The sequence below is a fragment of the Schistocerca serialis genome, chromosome 1 (genome assembly GCF_023864345.2).
Source record: "Schistocerca serialis cubense isolate TAMUIC-IGC-003099 chromosome 1, iqSchSeri2.2, whole genome shotgun sequence".
Taxonomy (NCBI): Eukaryota; Metazoa; Arthropoda; class Insecta; order Orthoptera; family Acrididae; genus Schistocerca; species Schistocerca serialis.
Window position 1 is genome coordinate 77,308,593 of NC_064638.1, and position 21,869 is coordinate 77,330,461.

At 39.1% G+C, this 21,869-nt stretch overlaps 1 protein-coding gene across 1 annotated transcript in view; it reads left to right on the forward strand.

Annotated features, from left to right (window-relative positions):
* LOC126462064 (organic cation transporter protein-like) overlaps window positions 1-21,869 on the forward strand; it is a 160,792-nt gene that overhangs the window by 130,393 nt on the left and 8,530 nt on the right. Inside the window, exon 9 of the mRNA XM_050096046.1 lies at window positions 15,328-15,509. Within this exon, the coding sequence (XP_049952003.1) occupies window positions 15,328-15,509 (182 nt within the window). The remainder of the gene's footprint in view (window positions 1-15,327; window positions 15,510-21,869) is intronic.

Sequence of the window (21,869 nt, forward strand, 5' to 3'; positions counted from 1 at the left end):
GGCTGTTGGAAATGAACTGGTTATAAATCTAAAAAAGACTATGTATGCAGTGTTTATAAACAAGGAGAAGGCTGTATACAAGGATTTAGAGGTTGATGGGACAAGGCTGGAAGAAGTAGAATCTGCTAGATTCTTAGGTATTCTTGTGGATAAGGAACTGAAATGGAAAAAACATATTCATAATGTCTGTAAGAAACTGAGCTCTGTCATATTCTTAACGATGCATCTATCACAGTATTCAGACAAGAACCTTCTGTGTACAGTGTATCATGGACTTTTCGAACCATACTTACAGTATGGAGTGACTGTGTGAGGAAACTCAAACAAACAAGAGACAAAACGAGTGTTCACATTACAAAAAAAGCAATTTGGAGCATTTTAAGAAGAAAGACCTCTGAAACGTGCAGAAACTGTTTCAAGAAGTTAGATATCTTAAATTTTTCATCATTGTATGTATACAAAAAATAATGTACATCACAAAAGGTAGGGAGGACTGGATTACAAATGCTAGTGTACACACACACAATACAAGAAAGGAGAATGAAGTACTGAGCATACCCCATGGACTGGCAATGCTAGAAAAAGGACCTCAGTACTCTGGTATCAGACTACTAAGAAGCCTGCCTAAAAACCTTCAAGATAGTGTACTTGACAATGACTTTCCAAAGAAACTTAAACACTATCTCATTGAAAAAGTGTTTTACAGTGTTGCAGAATACTTATGCCATTAAATTTGTATATATTGTTATTCATTATCAATGATGTAAAAATGTAAGCTAAAGGGGTGGAAAAATAAGTGATAATGAATGTTACTACTTTGACATGTCCTATATCACACATACATTTACTGTACACAGTGTAATCTTACAGGATTAAATAAAATTCAATTCAATTCAATTCAAAAACTAGAATCACATTTCCTGACAAAATGCTATACTTTCTGCTTTTTAATGTCCCAAACAGTCTGCTTTCCAATACCATAATCAGCAGTTATGTTTGCAGCAGTTTCCCCCTTCTCAAGTCTGACAGTTGATTCTAATTTTTGTTTTAATGTCAACACGTTTCTTTCATTTCTCCATCATCTCTTTTACAAATTCTTCTAAGATGCTTCACTGACACACACTGATAAAAATCAGAAAACTGAGTTTATTTTTGATTTACACAGAACAGGCTATCGATAACAATGGAAATGGTACTCTGTGCATGAATAATCCACGCAAAAATAATCGGGAGTACACTGTATGTGGATGAGCATTACCATTTAGCACACACATAATATTAGAACTGCGATCTGCCACCTACAGCAGAATATGACTCCAAGATTACCTCTGTTACTACTGTACTGAGATATAAATGTGAAATCACTCAGGAAAAAACATTTTCCACATACATATAAATATTACTGCAGACATACTCAGTGACAATTTACCATTTAAAATGTTAGTATTAAATTATACAAAAAGTATGACACACATCAGTAATGAGATGGAGTGGACTTGGCAGTGGGACACATGAAAAATATCTTCAATAGCAGCATTTTTTAAAAGGGGGTGGGGGGCATGCACAAATGTAATCTTGTCTCACTCAGTCATTCATCTGTTGTGTTCTCATCACAAAGAAGAATCTTCAGATATGTGAACAATCAAAAAATCTCAACTTTGTAATAGTGTTGAGAACCAAGAGAATGAATGGATGTATTCATAGTGGCCAACTTCAGTGGTACAACATTTACAAAGTAATATGATAACAGCTGTTGTGACAGTGAGATCTGAATTGATTCATCGCAAACACAAGCACTGCTAAAAGAGTTATAATTATGTATCATGGAATGCATTAATTGTAGCATATTGACAAAAAGAATGTGAAGATGGCGACGCATATAGATGTGGTAGTAAATTGGTCCATAAATTGCGAGTATTTAGCGTCAATAAGGTGCAAGTTATGCGACAAAATCGTATCAAGTGGCATTAGAATTTGTTCAGTGTTGCATATTTGGTATCATTCGCAGTGCTTCGCGAAAATAAATCAAGAAAACATCTCGTGTACATGTGGAACAAAGTGTAACGGACGTCTGGCAGCTAGTGAAATGTTCCGCGCAAATCGTGAAATCATGGTACTCAAATCAATGCAGAAAGAACTGAAAGCCACAAGAGAACATGCTCTGTTGTTGGAAAACATTATTAAAAGTCTATCTGACCCATCACATAAAGAACTCGGTCAACTTCAAGAGTACCGTGAACCAAAGAAATGTGAAAAACCTAAATTTGTTTCCAGTGCGTTAAAAGTTCCGTTAAGAAATCTATTTCAACATCTTATTACGGATTGTGAACTTAAAAATGTTGAAACAAGCAACTCACACCAAGACTACGAATCGGAATCGGCGGACCGGAAATTTACAAAGCGCAATAAGTCAGTAAAACGTAACTGTCTCGATGTTGCAAACAAAGTGACTCCTAAAAACTTTAGTAGGCCTACAGTTTTGCTTGCTGACAGCCACGGAAGAGGAATTGCAGGAATTCTTCGCTTCCAGCAGGATCTCAATGTGACAAGTGTTGTGAAACCTGGAGCAGGCCTAAAAGAAGTTTTGAAAAACTATAAAAACAATAATCACGTGACACAAAGTGAATGCATTGTAATATTGGGTGGTGCAAACGATGTATATAAGAATGAACTAATAGAAGCAAACAGAGTGCTAAGAGATGCGCTACGTACAACAGAGGATCAAAAAGTTGTTGTTGTAGGCATTCCACACAGACATGACCTTACTGAATCTTCTTGTGTGAACAGAGAAATCCAAAAAGCAAACAGGATGTATGAAAAGATCTGCAAGACCACTTCAAATGCTTTTTTCCTCAGTATTGACGATCTTGAAAGACAGCACTTCACAACACATGGTATGCATTTAAATAAATGGGGCAAATCGCTGCTCAGTCAAAAGATCAAAATGATAGTGGATATTGTTTCCCCTAGATGTAAGAAAAGTGATCCTTTTCCACTACCACTGGTAAAGGACGCCTGCAAAGTATCTTCCCTACCATGTACTCCAGTTGCAGCAGTAACACAACATCAGGTATCACTGATTACAAAAGAATGTGCTGGGAGAGAGGAAGCTGTAACTACAGTTACAACAGGTAGAACACCTCATTCAGGAACTAGGATAACAGAAACAGCAAAAGTGGCAGCATATTCAGCAACAAGTGTACCAACAGGTGATCCAGCTGTCCATTCTGCAGCAACATTTGAACTACCTACAGTGGGAACCCAGCCACTTAGATCATGCCATGAACAAGAAGACGCGAAGAGACCTCCAAGAGTAGAAGCAGTATCAAGTGTAGCGGGCAAACAGAAAACTGTACCTCCATTACGTCTAAATGATTTTTTAGTAGAAGGCAGCAAGGGGAAGAAGCCCATAAGATAAATAGTGCCAGAGATTTAATAGCCTCTCAGCAAAATAGTGCATCTGTAAAGAAAGACAGGTTTGATTTTATAATCTGTTATCTTAACATTGAAGGAGTAAGGGATAAAGAATTTATTGTCAATGACTTTGGATTAGAAAATAAGTTTGATATCTTTTGTTTAAGTGAACACTGGGCTAGTGAGAGTGAACTTACATTTATTAAATTTGATGATTTTATTCTAGCCAGTAGCTACTGCAGAAAATTGCATTTAAGAGGTGGTGTGGCAATATATGTTAACAAGTCACTTAGCGGTACATTCAATAGATTAGATCTAGATTTTCTGTGTGATGAACAGAACTTTGAAGCTGCTGGTATAGTAATAGACAGTTTTAAGTTAGTTGTAATTTCCCTGTACGGGTCACCTAAGGGTATAACCAATGTATTTTTAGAAAAACTGGATTTGCTGTTACATGTACTTACAGATACTAGATGGATACATTATGATATTGTGATAGGTGGAGATGTGAATGCTGAATTCGATGTCACAACACAAAAACGTACTGTCAGTGAACTCCAAAACCTACTAAGACAGTGCAACTTACATTCAGTCAATAACAAACCTACAAGAGAACATGCATGTCTTGACAATATTTTTGTAAATTTTAAAACAACAGAAGAATCATGTTTTGTGACGGTATTTCCATATTCTGATCATGATTCAGTATCTTTAAATTATACAAGTAGGTTCCCTCTTGATAAGAGTTATGTAAATAAGTTTGTCCCAGAAGTTGTGGTCACTAGACCAGTCACAGATGAGAAAATTGACACGTTTCGTACGTCCCTTTCTAACAGAGATTGGTTTGGCCTGTGTTATGATGAGACACATTATACTCTAAGCAATTATCTGCCAGCAAAGGTACTATTTGATAGGTTTCTCAAAGCATTTTTGGGACACTTTAATGACTGCATACCAATAAAGAAGTGCAAAGTAACTGACAGAGTCCTAAAAGCAAAAGTTCCAGATAGACAAAATACATGGTACACAAAACAGCTGTCTACTATGAAAAATCAAGTTATGTTGTTGTACAATATTTATAAAAATCTGAAAACCAACCATGCTAAACTAGCCTATGTTAGATCTAGGAATGAGTACAAAAAAGCAATTGTGGAAGCCAAACAAGCACACAATCTCAGAAGTATTGAGAAATCCACCAATAAGTGCAAAGCAGCATAGACCCTAATAAATAGTGTCGCCAAAGATAAAAGAAGTGACAAAATTAGTATCTCTCCCCAGGAATTTTATGACTTTTTTATTAAATCAGTTGAGGAAGTAGGAAGTGCTATAATTAAACCTGAAATCAGCTCATCACAGTTACTGTCAAAAAATATTGCTAGGTCATCAACAAACACAAGTATCTTCAATTTTTCTGAGGTCTCACCTGGTTTTGTGTTAAGAATAGTGAAGCAGTTAAAATCATCAGACAGTGTAGACATATATGACCTGTCTTGTAACATGCTTAAGAAAGTAATAGACTGTATAGTGTACCCCCTAACATATTGTATAAACAAGTGTATACTGGAGGGTTTTTTCCCTGATGAGCTTAAACTGTCTAGGGTAGTTCCAGTACATAAAAAAGGAGATAAAAATTCTGTCTCAAGTTACAGGCCAGTATCCATAGTCCCAGTTTTCTCAAAAGTTCTAGAATGCATAATTTGCCAACAATTATCTGTTTACTTTGATAACATAGGATTAATAAGTGGATCACAGTATGGCTTTAGGAAAAACCTGTCAACCATTGATGCCATAGACAATGTTGTTAAATACATCCATCAAGTATTTGAAGATAAATGCTTTGCCCAAGTGACTTTTTGTGACCTAAGCAAAGCCTTTGACTGTGTAGAACATACACTACTACTCGAAAAAATGGACTTTTACGGTGTTAAAGGTAACAGCCTTAAGCTATTAAGATCATATTTACAAAACCGTAAGCAAGCCGTCTGTGTTGGGAAAGAAATGTCCAGTATAGAACAAGTTGAGGTAGGTGTTCCACAGGGATCCGTGCTGGGCCCTTTCCTTTTCCTAATAATGATAAATGACCTGCCATCATTTATCAAATCCAGAACAGTACTCTATGCTGATGATACAACATTTCTGAACAGCAGTAATGATCTTAATAGCCTTAAAACATGTGTTACAGAGACAATTGAGCAAGCTTCACTCTGGTTTAAAGCAAATGGGTTCTTGCTTAATGAAAGCAAAACCCAGCAGATGGTATTTAGTTTAAAAGACAAGTTTCCATCAGATGATCCTAGTTGTGTTAAATTTTTGGGGGTATATTTGGATGATAAACTTTCTTGGAATCCACATATTAAGTATATTAGCGGTAAATTGTCTAGGGTAATCTATTTGTTAAGGCGATTGATGCACTGTGTACCTAAAAATTATGTTAGAGTATCTTACTACTCATTTTTCCAAAGCATCATATCCTATGGCATTATTTTATGGGGAAACTCCACTTGTGTGCATGATATACTATTGCTGCAAAAGAAAGCTATTAGGATAATTACAGGCTCACCATACAAGGCTCATTGTAAACCTTTGTTTACTCAACAAAAAATCATGACAGTAATAAACCTATATATTTATTATGTTTTAATCTACACAAAAAAGAACTTACGTAAAGTAAAACGCAGGGCAAATATACATTGTTACAGCACTAGGACAAACAGCTCTATCTATACGCCCTACCACAGACTGTCAAAATCAGTTAACAGTTATGAACTTATGGGCCACAAATTATTTAACAAACTTCCACAAGGTATACAAAATTTACCAGAGCAACAATACAAACAAACACTTTATGACTGGTTAGTTGTAAACCCATTCTACAATGTAAAGGGTTTCATGACCTGTGATATTAAACTGTAAAGTTCTTAACAATTCTGTCCTTCTATAGCATGTACTGTACTGTATTGTACGACGGCAGTTCAATAAGTAAAGCAACACATTTTTTTTCTCGGCCAATTTTGATTGAAAAAACCGGAAATTTCTTGTGGAATATTTTCAAACATTCCCGCTTCGTCTCGTATAGTTTCATTGACTTCCGACAGGTGGCAGTGCTGTACGGAGCTGTTAAAATGGCGTCTGTAACGGATGTGCGTTGCAAACAACGGGCAGTGATCGAGTTTCTTTTGGCGGAAAACCAGGGCATCTCAGATATTCATAGGTGCTTGCAGAATGTCTACGGTGATCTGGCAGTGGACGAAAGCACGGTGAGTCATTGGGCAAAGCGTGTGTCATCATCGCCGCAAGGTCAAGCAAGACTGTCTGATCTCCCGCGTGCGGGCCGGCCGTGCACAGCTGTGACTCCTGCAATGGCGGAGCGTGCGAACACACTCGTTCAAGATGATCAACGGATCACCATCAAACAACTCAGTGCTCAACTTGACATCTCTGTTGGTTGTGCTGTCACAATTGTTCACCAGTTGGTATATTCAAAGGTTTGTTCCCGCTGGGTCCCTCGTTGTCTAACCGAACACCATAAAGAGCAAAGGAGAACCATCTGTGCGGAATTGCTTGCTCGTCATGTGGCTGAGGGTGACAATTTCTTGTCAAAGATTGTTACAGGCGATGAAACATGGGTTCATCACTTCGAACCTGAAACAAAACGGCAATCAATGGAGTGGCGCCACACCCACTCCCCTACCAAGAAAAAGTTTAAAGCCATACTCTCAGCCGGTAAAGTCATGGTTACAGTCTTCTGGGACGCTAAAGGGGTTATTCTGTTCGATGTCCTTCCCCATGGTCAAACGATCAACTCGGAAGTGTATTGTGCTACTCTTCAGAAATTGAAGAAACGACTTCAGCGTGTTCGTAGGCACAAAAATCTGAACGAACTTCTCCTTCTTCATGACAACGCAAGACCTCACACAAGTCTTCGCACCTGAGAGGAGCTCACAAAACTTCAGTGGACTGTTCTTCCTCATGCACCCTACAGCCCCGATCTCGCACCGTCGGATTTCCACATGTTTGGCCCAATGAAGGACGCAATCCGTGGGAGGCACTACGCGGATGATGAAGAAGTTATTGATGCAGTACGACGTTGGCTCCAACATCGACCAGTGGAATGGTACCGTGCAGGCATACAGGCCCTCATTTCAAGGTGGCGTAAGGCCGTAGCATTGAATGGAGATTACGTTGAAAAATAGTGTTGTGTTGCTAAAAGATTGGGAAATAACCTGGTGTATTTCAATGCTGAATAAAACAACCCCTGTTTCAGAAAAAAAAATGTGTTGCATTACTTATTGAACTGCCCTCGTATTATATGTATGACTTTGTCTATTGCTGTAATGGCTTAAAGACAATAAAATTATTATTATTATTATTATTATTATTATTATTATTATCATAGTACACTGAGAATTATTCTCTTAAATGACTGTAAACAATTATCTGAATCCACAATTTTGGAAAACTAGCAATTTCTTTGGTGACGTATTTGCACATCATTACAAACATATTATTGCATAAGCACTAATACTGAAGGATGCAGTGATCTAGAAAACTGCTGCTTCAGGTTAGCTGCCTAGTGTAGGAAACTTACTTCTGGAGCCCTTCTATTTGGTTTAACAATGATTGCTTTGTACCCTCTCATTACCCAAATATTTGTCTTCAATATACTGCATTTTGGTCTCATATTTGTTGAACCACTTACCAAAGCCACAGGATTACTTTGCAAAAACTATGACGTTTGCTGACATTGCAAGTATAGTATAAAGGACCAAAACACATTCATACCAGACCTATGCATTAACATCCAGGAGCAGTACACACACACACACACACACACACACACACACACACACACACACAGAGTGAGAGAGTGAAAGACTGGCACACACAATTTTTGCAATATGAATATCACTCCATTGATAATATGAAAAGGATGGATCGCTATTCACTATATAGAGAAGATGTTGAGCAGCAGTCAGGCATGATGAAAAGATTGCTATACATTTAAGATTTCAGCCAAAATATGTTCTTCTGAAGTAGAAAACACACATACATTCACAGAAGCAAAACTCACTCAAACAACTACTGTTTGCGGCCGCTGAGTGACAAAATAATTTATGATGCTAAAAACAGAAATCCTTTGAAATGCAGAATAATGAATACTTTCCATTTCACTACATGTTACAGTAGGGTTCCTTCCTGTTTCATTTGTGTATGGAGTGTAGGAAGACTGACTACTTAAGTGCCTCTGTGCATGCAATTATTAGTCTAGTCTTGTCTTTACAGTCCCTAAGGGAGCAAAACATTGGATGTTGTAGGATATTCCTCCATTCCTCACTTAGTACGGCTGTTGAAAATTTGTAAGTAGGCCTTCACAGAGTATTTGACATTTATTTACAAGCATCCACCAGTTCAGGTTCTCAGAATCCTCCCATGGGTCAAAAAAATCTGTCATCATTTGTGTTGCCCTTCTTTATATATGTCCAACATCCCCAGTTAGGCCTATTTGGTAAGGGGCCCACACACTTGAACAGTATTTTAGGCTAGGTTAAATGGTTCAAATGGCTCTGAGCACTATGGGACTTAACATCTGTGGTCATCAGTCCCCTAGAACTTAGAACTACTTAAACCTAACTAACCTAAGGACATCACACACACCCATGCCCGAGGCAGGTTTCGAACCTGCGACCGTAGCGGTCATGTGGTTCCACACTGAAGCGCCTAGAACCGCATGGCCACACCGGCCGGCAGGTTAGGTTACTTGAGCATTCTGTAAGCCATCTCCTAATGGATTAACAGCATTTTCCTTGTATCCGATCAGTCAACAGTAGTCTATCATCTTCTTTATCTGCAACTGAGCATATGTGATCATTTCATTTCACATCCCCACAAGTTCTTATGCCCAGGTTTTTGCATAAATTAGCTGATTCTGAGTGTGACTCACTGATATGGTGGCCATAGGATATTCCATTTCTGTGTTTTGTTAAGTGCACATTTTATCTTACTAAGCATTTAAAGCAAATTACCAATATTTACATTGCTTTGAAATATATCGAGATCTTACTGAATATTTGTGCAGCTATTTCAGATTACACTTTATAATGAAGTTCTGTCTGGAAAAAGCTAATTGTAGTATCTGAAAAAAATCTGAGTTATTTGGTTATATGTTAGGTCATTAATATATAATATAATTAGCAAGAGTCCCAACAAGGCTGAGAAAAAAAGAGACAATAAAAAATAAACTTATTAATAAAAGGCAGAGATTGATCAATGAATCTGTATGAACTAGCAAATTTTATGAATACATTTTGAGTACAGCAGAGAAATTGCAACAAAAATGCCAATATTATATGTAGCTATTATAGAAAAAAATATGCAGCAAGTACAGTGATGTTTTTACCACCTAGAGAGTCTGAGGTCAGGAAAAGGGTGCAAAAAATTTAAGAAAAAGGGACAACATGTATAAAGGAAGTACCCCTGTGTACTCAAAGAACATGCAAAAATATACAATCACCGTTAACTAAGATAGTAAATAAGTCTTTCAGCTCAGAGTATTTAGAAGCCAAGTGTTTTGCCTCCACCAAAGAAAAATAATATAGAAAGTATGGAAATTACAAGCCTGTCTCTCTACTGACATCCTCAAAAATAATGAAATTCATTATGACAGACAGATTAATGAACTGCCTGAACAATTATAGCCTCTTTAATGAAGCACAATTTGGTTTCCAAGATAACAGAAAGATAGAAGCAGCCACATTACAATTTATAAGAGTGGTGGTCAGTGCCATAAACAAAAATACTGTGTCACATGCATATTTTGAATTTGTCCAAAACTTGTGACTCTGTAACTCATAACAGTCAAAACTATAGTGAATTTACCTGTCTGTAAGCTGAATTCGAGTTAACTGATTAATCGGTATTTCATTAGATATGCAGTGACCAAAACGTTCATTAAATAACTAACAGAAGAAAAGAGTCTACAATTCTCTGCCCTGTATTGATACTCATTTTCTGTATCAGTTTTATCAGTGCTGTCTTCAAGCAGTTGTGGATCACTACTTCTGCAAATGGTGTGTTAACTGGTTGAGTAAGATGTCCTTAGACCTCCTGCAAATAATATTTAATTTCTATAAATTTCTATAAATAATTTCTATAAATATAATCCTACCCCCATGAACCATGGACCTTGCTGTTGGTGGGGAGGCTTGCGTGCCTCAGTGATACAGATGGCCGTACCGTAGATGCAACCACAACGGAGGGGTATCTGTTGAGAGGCCAGACAAACGTGTGGTTCCTGAAGAGGGGCAGCAGCCTTTTCAGTAGTTGCAGGAGCAACAGTCTGGATGATTGACTGATCTGGCCTTGTAACACTAACCAAAACGGCCTTGCTGTGCTGGTACTGCGAACGGCTGAAAGCAAGGGGAAACTACAGCCGTAATTTTTCCCGAGGCCATGCAGCTTTACTGTATGGATAAATGATGATGGCGTCCTCTTGGGTAAAATATTCCAGAGGTAAAATAGTCCCCCATTCAGATATCCGGGTGGGGACTACTCAGGAGGACGTCGTTATCAGGAGAAAGAAAACTGGCATTCTACGGATCGGAGTGTGGAATGTCAGATCCCTTAATCGGGCAGGTAGGTTAGAAAATTTAAAAAGGGAAATGGATACGTTAAAGTTGGATATAGTGGGAATTAGTGAAGTTTGGTGGCAGGAGGAAGAAGACTTTTGGTCAGGTGAATACAGGGTTATAAATACAAAATCAAATAGGGGTAATGCAGGAGTAGGTTTAATAATGAATAAAAAAATAGGAGTTCGGGTAAGCTACTACAAACAGCATAGTGAACGCATTATTGTGGCCAAGATAGACATGAAGCCCACGTCTACCACAGTAGTACAAGTTTATATGCCAAGTACCTCTGCAGATGATGAAGAGATTGGTGAAATGTATGATGAGATAAAAGAAATTATTCAGATAGTGAAGGGAGACGAAAATTTAATAGTCATGAGTGACTGGAATTCGAGAGTAGGAAAAGGGAGAGAAGGAAACATAGTGGGTGAATATGGATTGGGGGAGAAAAATGAAAGAGGAAGCCGTCTGGTAGAATTTTGCACAGAGCATAACTTAACCATAGCTAACGCTTGGTTCAAGAATCATAAAAGAAGGTTGTATACATGGAAGAATCCTGGAGATACTAGAAGGTATCAGATAGATTATATAATGGTAAGGCAGAGATTTAGGAACCAGATTTTAAGTTGTAAGACATTTCCAGGGGCAGATGTGGACTCTGACCACAATCTATTGGTTATGAACTGTAGATTACAACTGAAGAAACTGCAAAAAGGTGGGAATTTAAGGAGATGGGTCCTGGATAAACTGACTAAACCAGAGGTTGTACAGAGTTTCAGGGAGAGCATAAGGGAACAGGAAAGGGGGAAAGAAATACAGTAGAAGAAGAATGGGTAGCTCTGAGGGATGAAGTAGTGAAGGCAGCAGAGGATCAAGTAGGTAAAAAGACAAGGGCTAGTAGAAATCCTTGGGTAACAGAAGAAATATTGAATTTAATTGATGAAAGGAGAAAATATAAAAACACAGTAAATGAAGCAGGCAAAATGGAATACAAACGTCTCAAAAATGAGATCGACAGGAAGTGCAAAATGGCTAAGCAGAGATGGCTAGAGGACAAATGTAAGGATGTAGAGGATTATCTCACTAGGGGTAAGATAGATACTGCCTAAAGGAAAATTAAAGAGACCTTTGGAGAAAAGAGAGCCACTTGTATCAATATCAAGAGCTCAGGTGGAAACCCAGTTCAAAGCAAAAAAGGGAAAGCAGAAAGGTGGAAGGAGTATATAGAGGGTCTATACAAGGGCGATGTACTCGAGGACAATATTATGGAAATGGAAGAGGATGCAGATGAAGATGAAATGGGAGATACGACACTGCGTGAAGAGTTTGACAGAGCACTGAAAGACCTGAGTCGAAACAAGGCCCCGGGAGTAGACAACATTCCATTGGAACTACTGACGGCCTTGGGAGAGCCAGTACTGACAAAACTCTTCCATCTGGTGAGCAAGATGTATGAGACAGGTGAAATACCCTCAGACTTCAAGAAGAATATAATAATTCCAATCCCAAAGAAAGCAGGTTTTGACAGATGTGAAAATTACCGAACTATCAGTTTAATAAGTCATAGCTGCAAAATACTAACGCAAATTCTTTACAGACAAATGGAAAAACTGGTAGAAGCCGACCTCGGGGAAGATCAGTTTGGATTCCACAGAAATGTTGGAACACGTGAGGCAATACTGACCCAACAACTTATCTTAGAAGCTAGATTAAGGAAAGGCAAACCTACATTTCTAGCATTTGTAGACTTAGAGAAAGCTTTTGACAATGTTGACTGGAATACTCTCTTTCAAATTCTAAAGGTGGCAGGGGTAAAATACAGGGAGCGAAAGGCTATTTGCAATTTGTACAGAAAGCAGATGGCAGTTATAAGAGTCGAGGAGCATGAAAGGGAAGCAGTGGTTGGGAAGGGAGTGAGACAGGGTTGCAGCCTGTCCCCGATGTTATTCAATCTGTATATTGAGCAAGCAGTAAAGGAAACAAAAGAAAAATTCGGAGTAGGTATTAAAGTCCATGGAGAAGAAATAAAAACTTTGAGGTTTGCCGATGACATTGTAATTCTGTCAGATACAGCAAAGGACTTGGAAGAGCAGTTGAACGGAATGGACAGTGTCTTGAAAGGAGGATATAAGATGAACATCAGCAAAAGCAAAACGAGGATAATGGAATGTAGTCGAATTAAGTTGGGTGATGCTGAGGGAATTAGATTAGGAAATGAGACACTTAAAGTAGTAAAGGAGTTTTGCTATTTGGGGAGCAAAATAACTGATGATGGTCAAAGTAGAGAGGATATAAAATGTAGACTGGCAATGGCAAGGAAAGCGTTTCTGAAGAAGAGAAATTTGTTAACATCGAGTATAGATTTAAGTGTCAGGAAGTCGTTTCTGAAAGTATTTGTATGGAGTGTAGCCATGTATGGAAGTGAAACATGGACAATAACTAGTTTGGACAAGAAGAGAATAGAAGCTTTAGAAATGTGGTGCTACAGAAGAATGCTGAAGATTAGATGGGTAGATCACATAATTAACGAGGAGGTATTGAATAGAATTGGGGAGAAGAGGAGTTTGTGGCACAACTTGACAAGAAGAAGGGACCGGTTGGTAGGACATGTTCTGAGGCATCAAGGGATCACAAATTTAGCATTGGAGGGCAGCGTGGAGGGTAAAAATTGTAGAGGGAGACCAAGAGATGAATACACTAAGCAGATTCAGAAGGACGTAAGCTGCAGTAGGTACTGGGAGATGAAGAAGCTTGCACAGGATAGAGTAGCATGGAGAGCTGCATCAAACCAGTCTCAGCACTGAAGACAACAACAACATAAATATAATTCTAATAATTCCAATGATTTTATTGACTTTAAGTTATTTATTATCTCCTGTGTTTATTCTTTTGTCACAGAAAGTGCCATACCATTGTTTCAACAAATGGTTTCTGTGTCTTTCTGTGTTCATCAGATTCGTTTTTTTCCACTTAGTTTTTTCTCTGCTGTGGCAAAATACTCATTAAGGAAGTTAATTATATAATCTGCCCCAATCATGGTTTTTAGCTGCAGTTTGATTTTGTTTGGTGTCTGTGAGTTTGTCAGTACACAATTTGAATATACAGTTAGTCTGAGGCCTTGACTTTCATTTTTAATATTTTATATGAGATTTTGTTTCTAGTTCTTTGGCTACTTGAAGTGTTTGCTGCAGTAGGTTTTAAAGTTTTAATCGTTACTTGTTTTATGTAAGCTGTACAATTTTTTTAGAGACTAATGGATCTTTTTTTATCTATGTCCCACATTTGCTTTTTCTTTTGCATGTGGTGTTTGTTATTGGACTTGTTTTGTGGAAATTATAAGAAAAGCTGTTAACAAAATTGTTAATGAGAATAACAGGAGATTGGCCACTATTATTTTTGTATTTGAATTATTGTAACATTGAATTTTGAGACAGAATTGCTACCCTTTAGGGGAACAAAAGTGCTTAGTACGGCCAAAAGACACATATAAAAATAAAATCAAACTGAATCTTCTGTCGGTTCTTGGTAGAACTGGTGCTTTTCATTTATTATAAAATCAAACAATGGAATGTCCAGGTGTGAATAAAACACATAAAAGTACAAGTGATAACACTATCTTCGCTTTTGTAACTATTTTTTCCTTTGTTGGGGAGAAGAGAGGGGTATTTTGGCTCAGGTGATAAAAGGAAGGGCAGACAACTCAACACCAGGATTAGAGGAACTAACTTTCCCTCCCTTCTCCCTAAGGAAGGAGCTAATAGTTATGAGAAATAGGATTGTGTTGTCAATTTTAATTTTATGTTTGTCTATGAACAGTATTAAACATTTTGAGCCTTAAGGTAAGCACTAGCCAGCACTTCCGTCTCATAATTAATTAGTTTTCTTGGCTGAATTTTTCTTTGCTACAGGTATTGTAATGTTGAATAATTGAGGCCCTGAATCATCGATAGGCACTCAGACAAGACCAAGAACGTTGCCAGTTTTCAGACAAATGCTCCTTCACATATACACAAACACACACACACACACACACACACACACACACACACACACACACATCAATAAAGCTACACTGCCCCAATGACATTGTGCTAGCATTGGGGGTTTGACTCACCCACTTGAGCTGCAGCAATGTCCACAGAGGATTTGTCTGGAAGCTAGCAAGTTCTCAGTCTGGCCTACGTGCCTATTAACTAGTGAGTACCTCAACTGAGTTTGTTTACTCCTTAAATAATTTCTATTTGACCAAACACTTACCATACCATATTGTAATACTGTATTTTTACAGGCACATCTTGGCTTGTGGTCACATTTGCAATGCTGGGAAAATTAGCCATTACTGCATCATATGGCACAATATATATCTTCACAGCAGAGCAGTTTCCAACTGTGGTTCGCAATGTAGCATTGGGAGCTAGTTCAACATGTGCTCGTATGGGGGGCATGGCTGCCCCATACATCAATGTTTTGGTAAGAGCATCACACACATACATACATACACTCATACACACACACACACACACACACACACACACACACACACACACACACACACACACACACACACACACATGTGCAATACCTAAAACAGTTTAGTGAAGTAAAGTGTAAGCACACATGGAATATATAATCCTTAGGTTTTATGTGGTAAAAGTTCAGAACATTGACAGGTATTCCAATGATAAATGTCACGGTGGCATTTGATATAGAGAAGGTCCAAGGGACACTATGGAACTTGAGAAACATATCATTTTATTTTTGTCTTCCTTTCCTTTACCCACTTCTCTGCAGAGTTCGGCATCATAGTGATTGTGGATGGTCAGATACTCCTCGGGTGCCACCACCCCCTCGTGGGATGGAATCTGTGCACCCCATCCATCTGCATCTACAGTAAATCTCATGCTCAAGTGTGAGAACATTTTTCTAAATGTTTGTGTAGCATGTATGAGAGGTAAGGTGTGGGTCCAGTCCAGTATTTACCTAGTAGGGTCTGGTGAGTAGCCAAAAATCAATTAAGGCTGGCTGGCTCACCAATCCCTCAATGTTAATCCATGAGGATGATTCAAAACAGGGCACACTCACCTCACCAAATCCTGGTAGTTGTGCGTTAAAGCACTCATCCAGGTGAGTTGGACTTGACAAACAAATAACACAGACTACTTATTTTTAATGTAGCTTAGTTTTTACTGTATAAAAAGCACTTAGTATTTTTGTATACAAGTTATATTTCTATTTTAGATTTCTGAAGATGGAAATAACTCCAACACATGTCATGCATACTTTGTGATTGATAAAGTCATTCTTCACATGTTGTATGACTTTTTATGCAACCTAGCCACTTCACTATGCATATATAACACAAACTTAATAATAATTCGTAAAATAAGGGAAATTCAACCACTCATGTATAATGGGCAGATGTGTGGAGTATAAAAACATGTAGCTCCGTTGATACTAGCTTTTGAATTCTTGCACTTTTCTAGTAAAGGCACACATTCACACACACAACCACAGACACATATCCACATACTCCTGTAACCATGGAAGTGTGCATTCAGGTGACTGTGTGGTGATGTGTGTGTGAGTGTGTGTGTGTGTGTGTGTGTGTGTGTGTGTGTGTGTGTGTGTGTGTGTGTGTGTGAATGTGTATACTTTTACTAGAAAAAGTGTAAAGTGTGATCAGTGTTTCCTGTTAAGTGATTCTATGTTCGACACATCAATCCACTATAAGTGAGTGATTGCCTTTCCCTTAGTTTATGTATTTAACACAGACTTAATCTACAGAAAAATGTTCTGTACAGTGAGAATCAGAATTTTATTGTTTCATTAGACAGAAATGTGAATCACTGATTTAAAGTACATGAGGCTCTTCAGATACAAACAATAAATTATTTTTTGTTACCGTATTTTTAAACATAACAAATATAATTGAAATGTGTTGTCCATAATATTTTCTTACTAAAATTAATATTTAATTTACTGTTGCCAGCACAAGTTGTCCACATTAGTCTCTGAAGCGCCTGGTATCATCAATTGGAAATTCCTTTACTGAATAACAAAATTTATTTTCAATGATAGAGTGTAATTTTCTTTGTAGTCAGTGCTAAATCCTTGCTGTGGTAGTTTCTCCCTTTCAGTTTGTTACAGATTTTCATTGGCACACACTGCAGAGTCTAGGAATAAAGTTAAAATCTAGAGATCAGATATGAAATTTTCATCATTTCTTTTATTGTTGAAACAGATTCCCCATAAAATAATTCTGAATTCTGAGGCACGAAGGTGCACGTTTCATAAATATGAAGACTGGAATTTCTCTCTAGATATTGGTCGGAATAGATTCCTAGGTGTTAGTTCATGCTCTTCTTCCAACCACTGTCCAGTGGTAATTAGTTTAGTCTGTGGATCAATGTTCACCTCATTTTGACCCAATGTGTCTTCTGGAACTTAGGTCTGCTGTATTGTACAGTAGAATAGCTCTCTCAATATCATCAGATCATCACATGAAGAGTGCCTCACGGCTCAGGTCTGGGACCCTGCTTTTTATTATTTTTGTTAATCTTGTACCTCTTTGTACAGAATATTGTACATTGACCATCCTTGTGATGGCATTATGATACTTATCGATAATTCATTAGACAAACTTCATGTGTCATTCAATAAGGTTTTAAGGGTTATTGTGGACTGGGTTGACATAAAAGATCTTTCTGTTAATTACAGTAAAACAAACTGAATCCAGTTTCACAAAATCTCTAAAGATTCAGAAATAGGAGAAAATTATTTTATTCATAGCTGTTATTTTTTGGCAACTCTAGAACATATTTGAGGATGACATTCACTTGTCAAATATATTTGCAACTGATGACTGAGTTTTTATTCTGAAATATGAGAAAAACTAAAGACAAGCAGATAGTTAGAGCCACATACAGGAATCTTTTTAAGAAACTTGGAATCCTTACATCCACTGCGCAATACACAGCTATTACAAATGATTGAAGCGAATTCATAAATTCACTGTAGCTCCATTCATTGACATGTGGTCATGACACACTACAGATACGTAGAAAAACTCATAAAGTTTTGTTCGGCTGAAGCCGCACTTCAGGTTTCTGCCGCCAGAGCGCTCAAAAGCGCAGTGAGACAAAATGGCGACAGGAGCCGAGAAAGCGTATGTCGTGCTTGAAATGCACTCACATCAGTCAGTCATAACAGTGCAACGACACTTCAGGACGAAGTTCAACAAAGATCCACCAACTGCTAACTCCATTCGGCGATGGTATGCGCAGTTTAAAGCTTCTGGATGCCTCTGTAAGGGGAAATCAACGGGTCGGCCTGCAGTGAGCGAAGAAATGGTTGAACGCGTGCGGGCAAGTTTCACGCGTAGCCCGCGGAAGTCGACGAATAAAGCAAGCAGGGAGCTAAACGTACCACAGCCGACAGTTTGGAAAATCTTATGGAAAAGGTTAAAGCAGAAGCCTTACCGTTTACAATTGCTACAAGCCCTGACACCCGATGACAATGTCAAACGCTTTGAATTTTTGGCGCGGTTGCAACAGCTCATGGAAGAGGATGCATTCAGTGCGAAACTTGTTTTCAGCACATTTTTTCTTAATGGTGAAGTGAACAGACACAATGTGCAAATCTGTGCGGTAGAGAATCCTCACGCATTCGTGCAGCAAATTCGCAATTCACCAAAAGTTAACGTGTTTTGTGCAATCTCACAGTTTAAAGTTTACAGCCCCTTTTTCTTCTGCGAAAAAAACGTTACAGGACACGCGTATCTGGACATGCTGGAAAATTGGCTCATGCCACAACTGGAGATCGACAGTGCCGACTTCCTCTTTCAACAGGATGGTGCTCCACCGCACTACCATCATGATGTTCGGCATTTCTTAAACAGGAGATTGGAAAACTGATGGATCGGTCGTGGTGGAGATCATGATCAGCAATTCATGTCATGGCCTCCACGCTCTCCTGACTTAACCCCATGCGATTTCTTTCTGTGAGGTTATGTGAAAGATTCAGTGTTTAAACCTCCTCTACCAAGAAACGTGCCAGAACTGCGACCTCGCATCAACGATGCTTTCGAACTCATTGATGGGGACATGCTGCGCCGAGTGTGGGAGGAACTTGATTATCTGCTTGATGTCTGCCGAATCACTAAAGGGGCACATATCAAACATTTGTGAATGCCTAAAATAACTTTTTGAGTTTTTGTATGTGTGTGCGAAGCATTGTGAAAATATCTCAAATAACAAAGTTATTGTAGAGCTGTGAAATCGCTTCAATCATTTGTAATAACCCTGTATATATTCTCTTTGATGTGCTTCATAAGGAAAGAAAAACTCAATTTTTAAACTGCACAGTGTGGTACAGAAAGGAGTCCATTTCACTGGCTGTAAGGTTTTTAACACCCTCCCTTGAAGAATTAAGTGTTTAGTAGAAGATGAGTTCCTGTTTTAAAAAATCTTTAAGGCAGTTCCTATTACAAGGATCATTTTGAACAATGGAAGAATAACTGAACTACAGTTTTTAGCATTTCTTGTTTTGTTAAATGCAAATATACACCCAAATCTATGTTTGTAATCCTGACTATTCTCTATTGTAAACACATATTTTGCTATATTTATTTTCTGTAACATTTATTATTTTGTAATAGTTATTTATCTCTCAAAATTGATTTTCTTTAGTAGAACCTAAGTTACTGTTGCTGGACAGTAGTAGAGGAGACACTGTTGATAGCCCCTTGGTTCATCTGTGCAGCCAGTTCCCAACAGTTGCATATCTGTTTACGCGTACTCATCTCTGCGGCCATTATCTATGAAATCATTTTCTTTATAATGGAAGGAAACATTCCACGTGGGAAAAATTATATATAAAAACAAAGATGAGGTGACTTACCGAACAAAAGCGCTGGCAGGTCGATAGACACACAAACAAACACAAACATACACACAAAGTTCAAGCTTTCGCAACAAACTGTTGCCTCATCAGGAAAGAGGGAAGGAGAGGGGAAGACGAAAGGAAGTGGGTTTTAAGGGAGAGGGTAAGGAGTCATTCCAATCCCGGGAGCGGAAAGACTTACCTTAGGGGGAAAAAAGGACAGGTATACACTCGCACACACGCACATATCCATCCACACATACAGACACAAGCAGACATATTTAAAGACAAAGAGTTTGGGCAGAGATGTCAGTCGAGGCAGAAGTGTAGAGGCAAAGAAGTTGTTGAAAGACAGGTGAGGTATGAGTGGCGGCAACTTGAAATTAGCGGAGATTGAGGCCTGGCGGATGACGAGAAGAGAGGATATACTGAAGGGCAAGTTCCCATCTCCGGAGTTCGGATAGGTTGGTGTTGGTGGGAAGTATCCAGATAACCCGGACGGTGTAACACTGAGCCAAGATGTGCTGGCTGTGCACCAAGGCATGTTTAGCCACAGGGTGATCCTCATTACCAACAAACACTGTCTGCCTGTGTCCATTCATGCGAATGGACAGTTTGTTGCTGGTCATTCCCACATAGAATGCATCACAGTGTAGGCAGGTCAGTTGGTAAATCACGTGGGTGCTTTCACACGTGGCTCTGCCTCTGATCGTGTACACCTTCCGGGTTACAGGACTGGAGTAGGTGGTGGTGGGAGGGTGCATGGGACAGGTTTTGCATCGGGGGCGGTTACAAGGATAGGAGCCAGAGGGTAGGGAAGGTGGTTTGGGGATTTCATAGGGATGAACTAACAGGTTACGAAGGTTAGGTGGACGGCGGAAAGACACTCTTGGCGGAGTGGGGAGGATTTCATGAAGGATGGATCTCATTTCAGGGCAGGATTTGAGGAAATCGTATCCCTGCTGGAGAGCCACATTCAGAGTCTGGTCCAGTCCCGGAAAGTATCCTGTCACAAGTGGGGCACTTTTGTGGTTCTTCTGTGGGGGATTCTGGGTTTGAGGGGACGAGGAAGTGGCTCTGGTTATTTGCTTCTGTACCAGGTCGGGAGGGTAGTTGCGGGATGCGAAAGCTGTTTTCAGGTTGTTGGTGTAATGATTCAGGGATTCCGGACTGGAGCAGATTCGTTTGCCACGGAGACCTAGGCTGTAGGGAAGGGACCGTTTGATGTGGAATGGGTGGCAGCTGTCATAATGGAGGTACTGTTGCTTGTTGGTGGGTTTGATGTGGACGGACGTGTGAAGTTGGCCATTGGACAGGTGGAGGTCAACGTCAAGGAAAGTGGCATGGGATTTGGAGTAGGACCAGGTGAAACTGATGGAACCAAAGGAGTTGAGGTTGGAGAGGAAATTCTGGAGTTCTTCTTCACTGTGAGTCCAGATCATGAAGATGTCATCAATAAATCTGTACCAAACTTTGGGTTGGCAGACTTGGGTAACCAAGAAGGCTTCCTCTAAGCGACCCATGAATAGGTTGGCGTACGAGGGGGCCATCCTGGTGCCCATGGCTGTTCCCTTTAATTGTTGGTATGTCTGGCCCTCAAAAGTGAAGAAGTTGTGGGTCAGGATGAAGCTGGCTAAGGTGATGAGGAAAGAGGTTTTAGGTAGGGTGGCAGGTGATCGGCGTGAAAGGAAATGCTCCATCGCAGCGAGGCCCTGGACGTGCGGAATATTTGTGTATAAGGACGTGGCATCAATGGTTACAAGGATGGTTTCCGGGGGTAACAGATTGGGTAAGGATTCCAGGCGTTCAAGGAAGTGGTTGGTGTCCTTGATGAAGGATGGGAGACTGCATGTAATGGGTTGAAGGTGTTGATCTACGTAGGTAGAGATACGTTCAGTGGGGGCTTGGTAACCAGCTACAATGGGGCGGCCGGGATGATTGGGTTTGTGG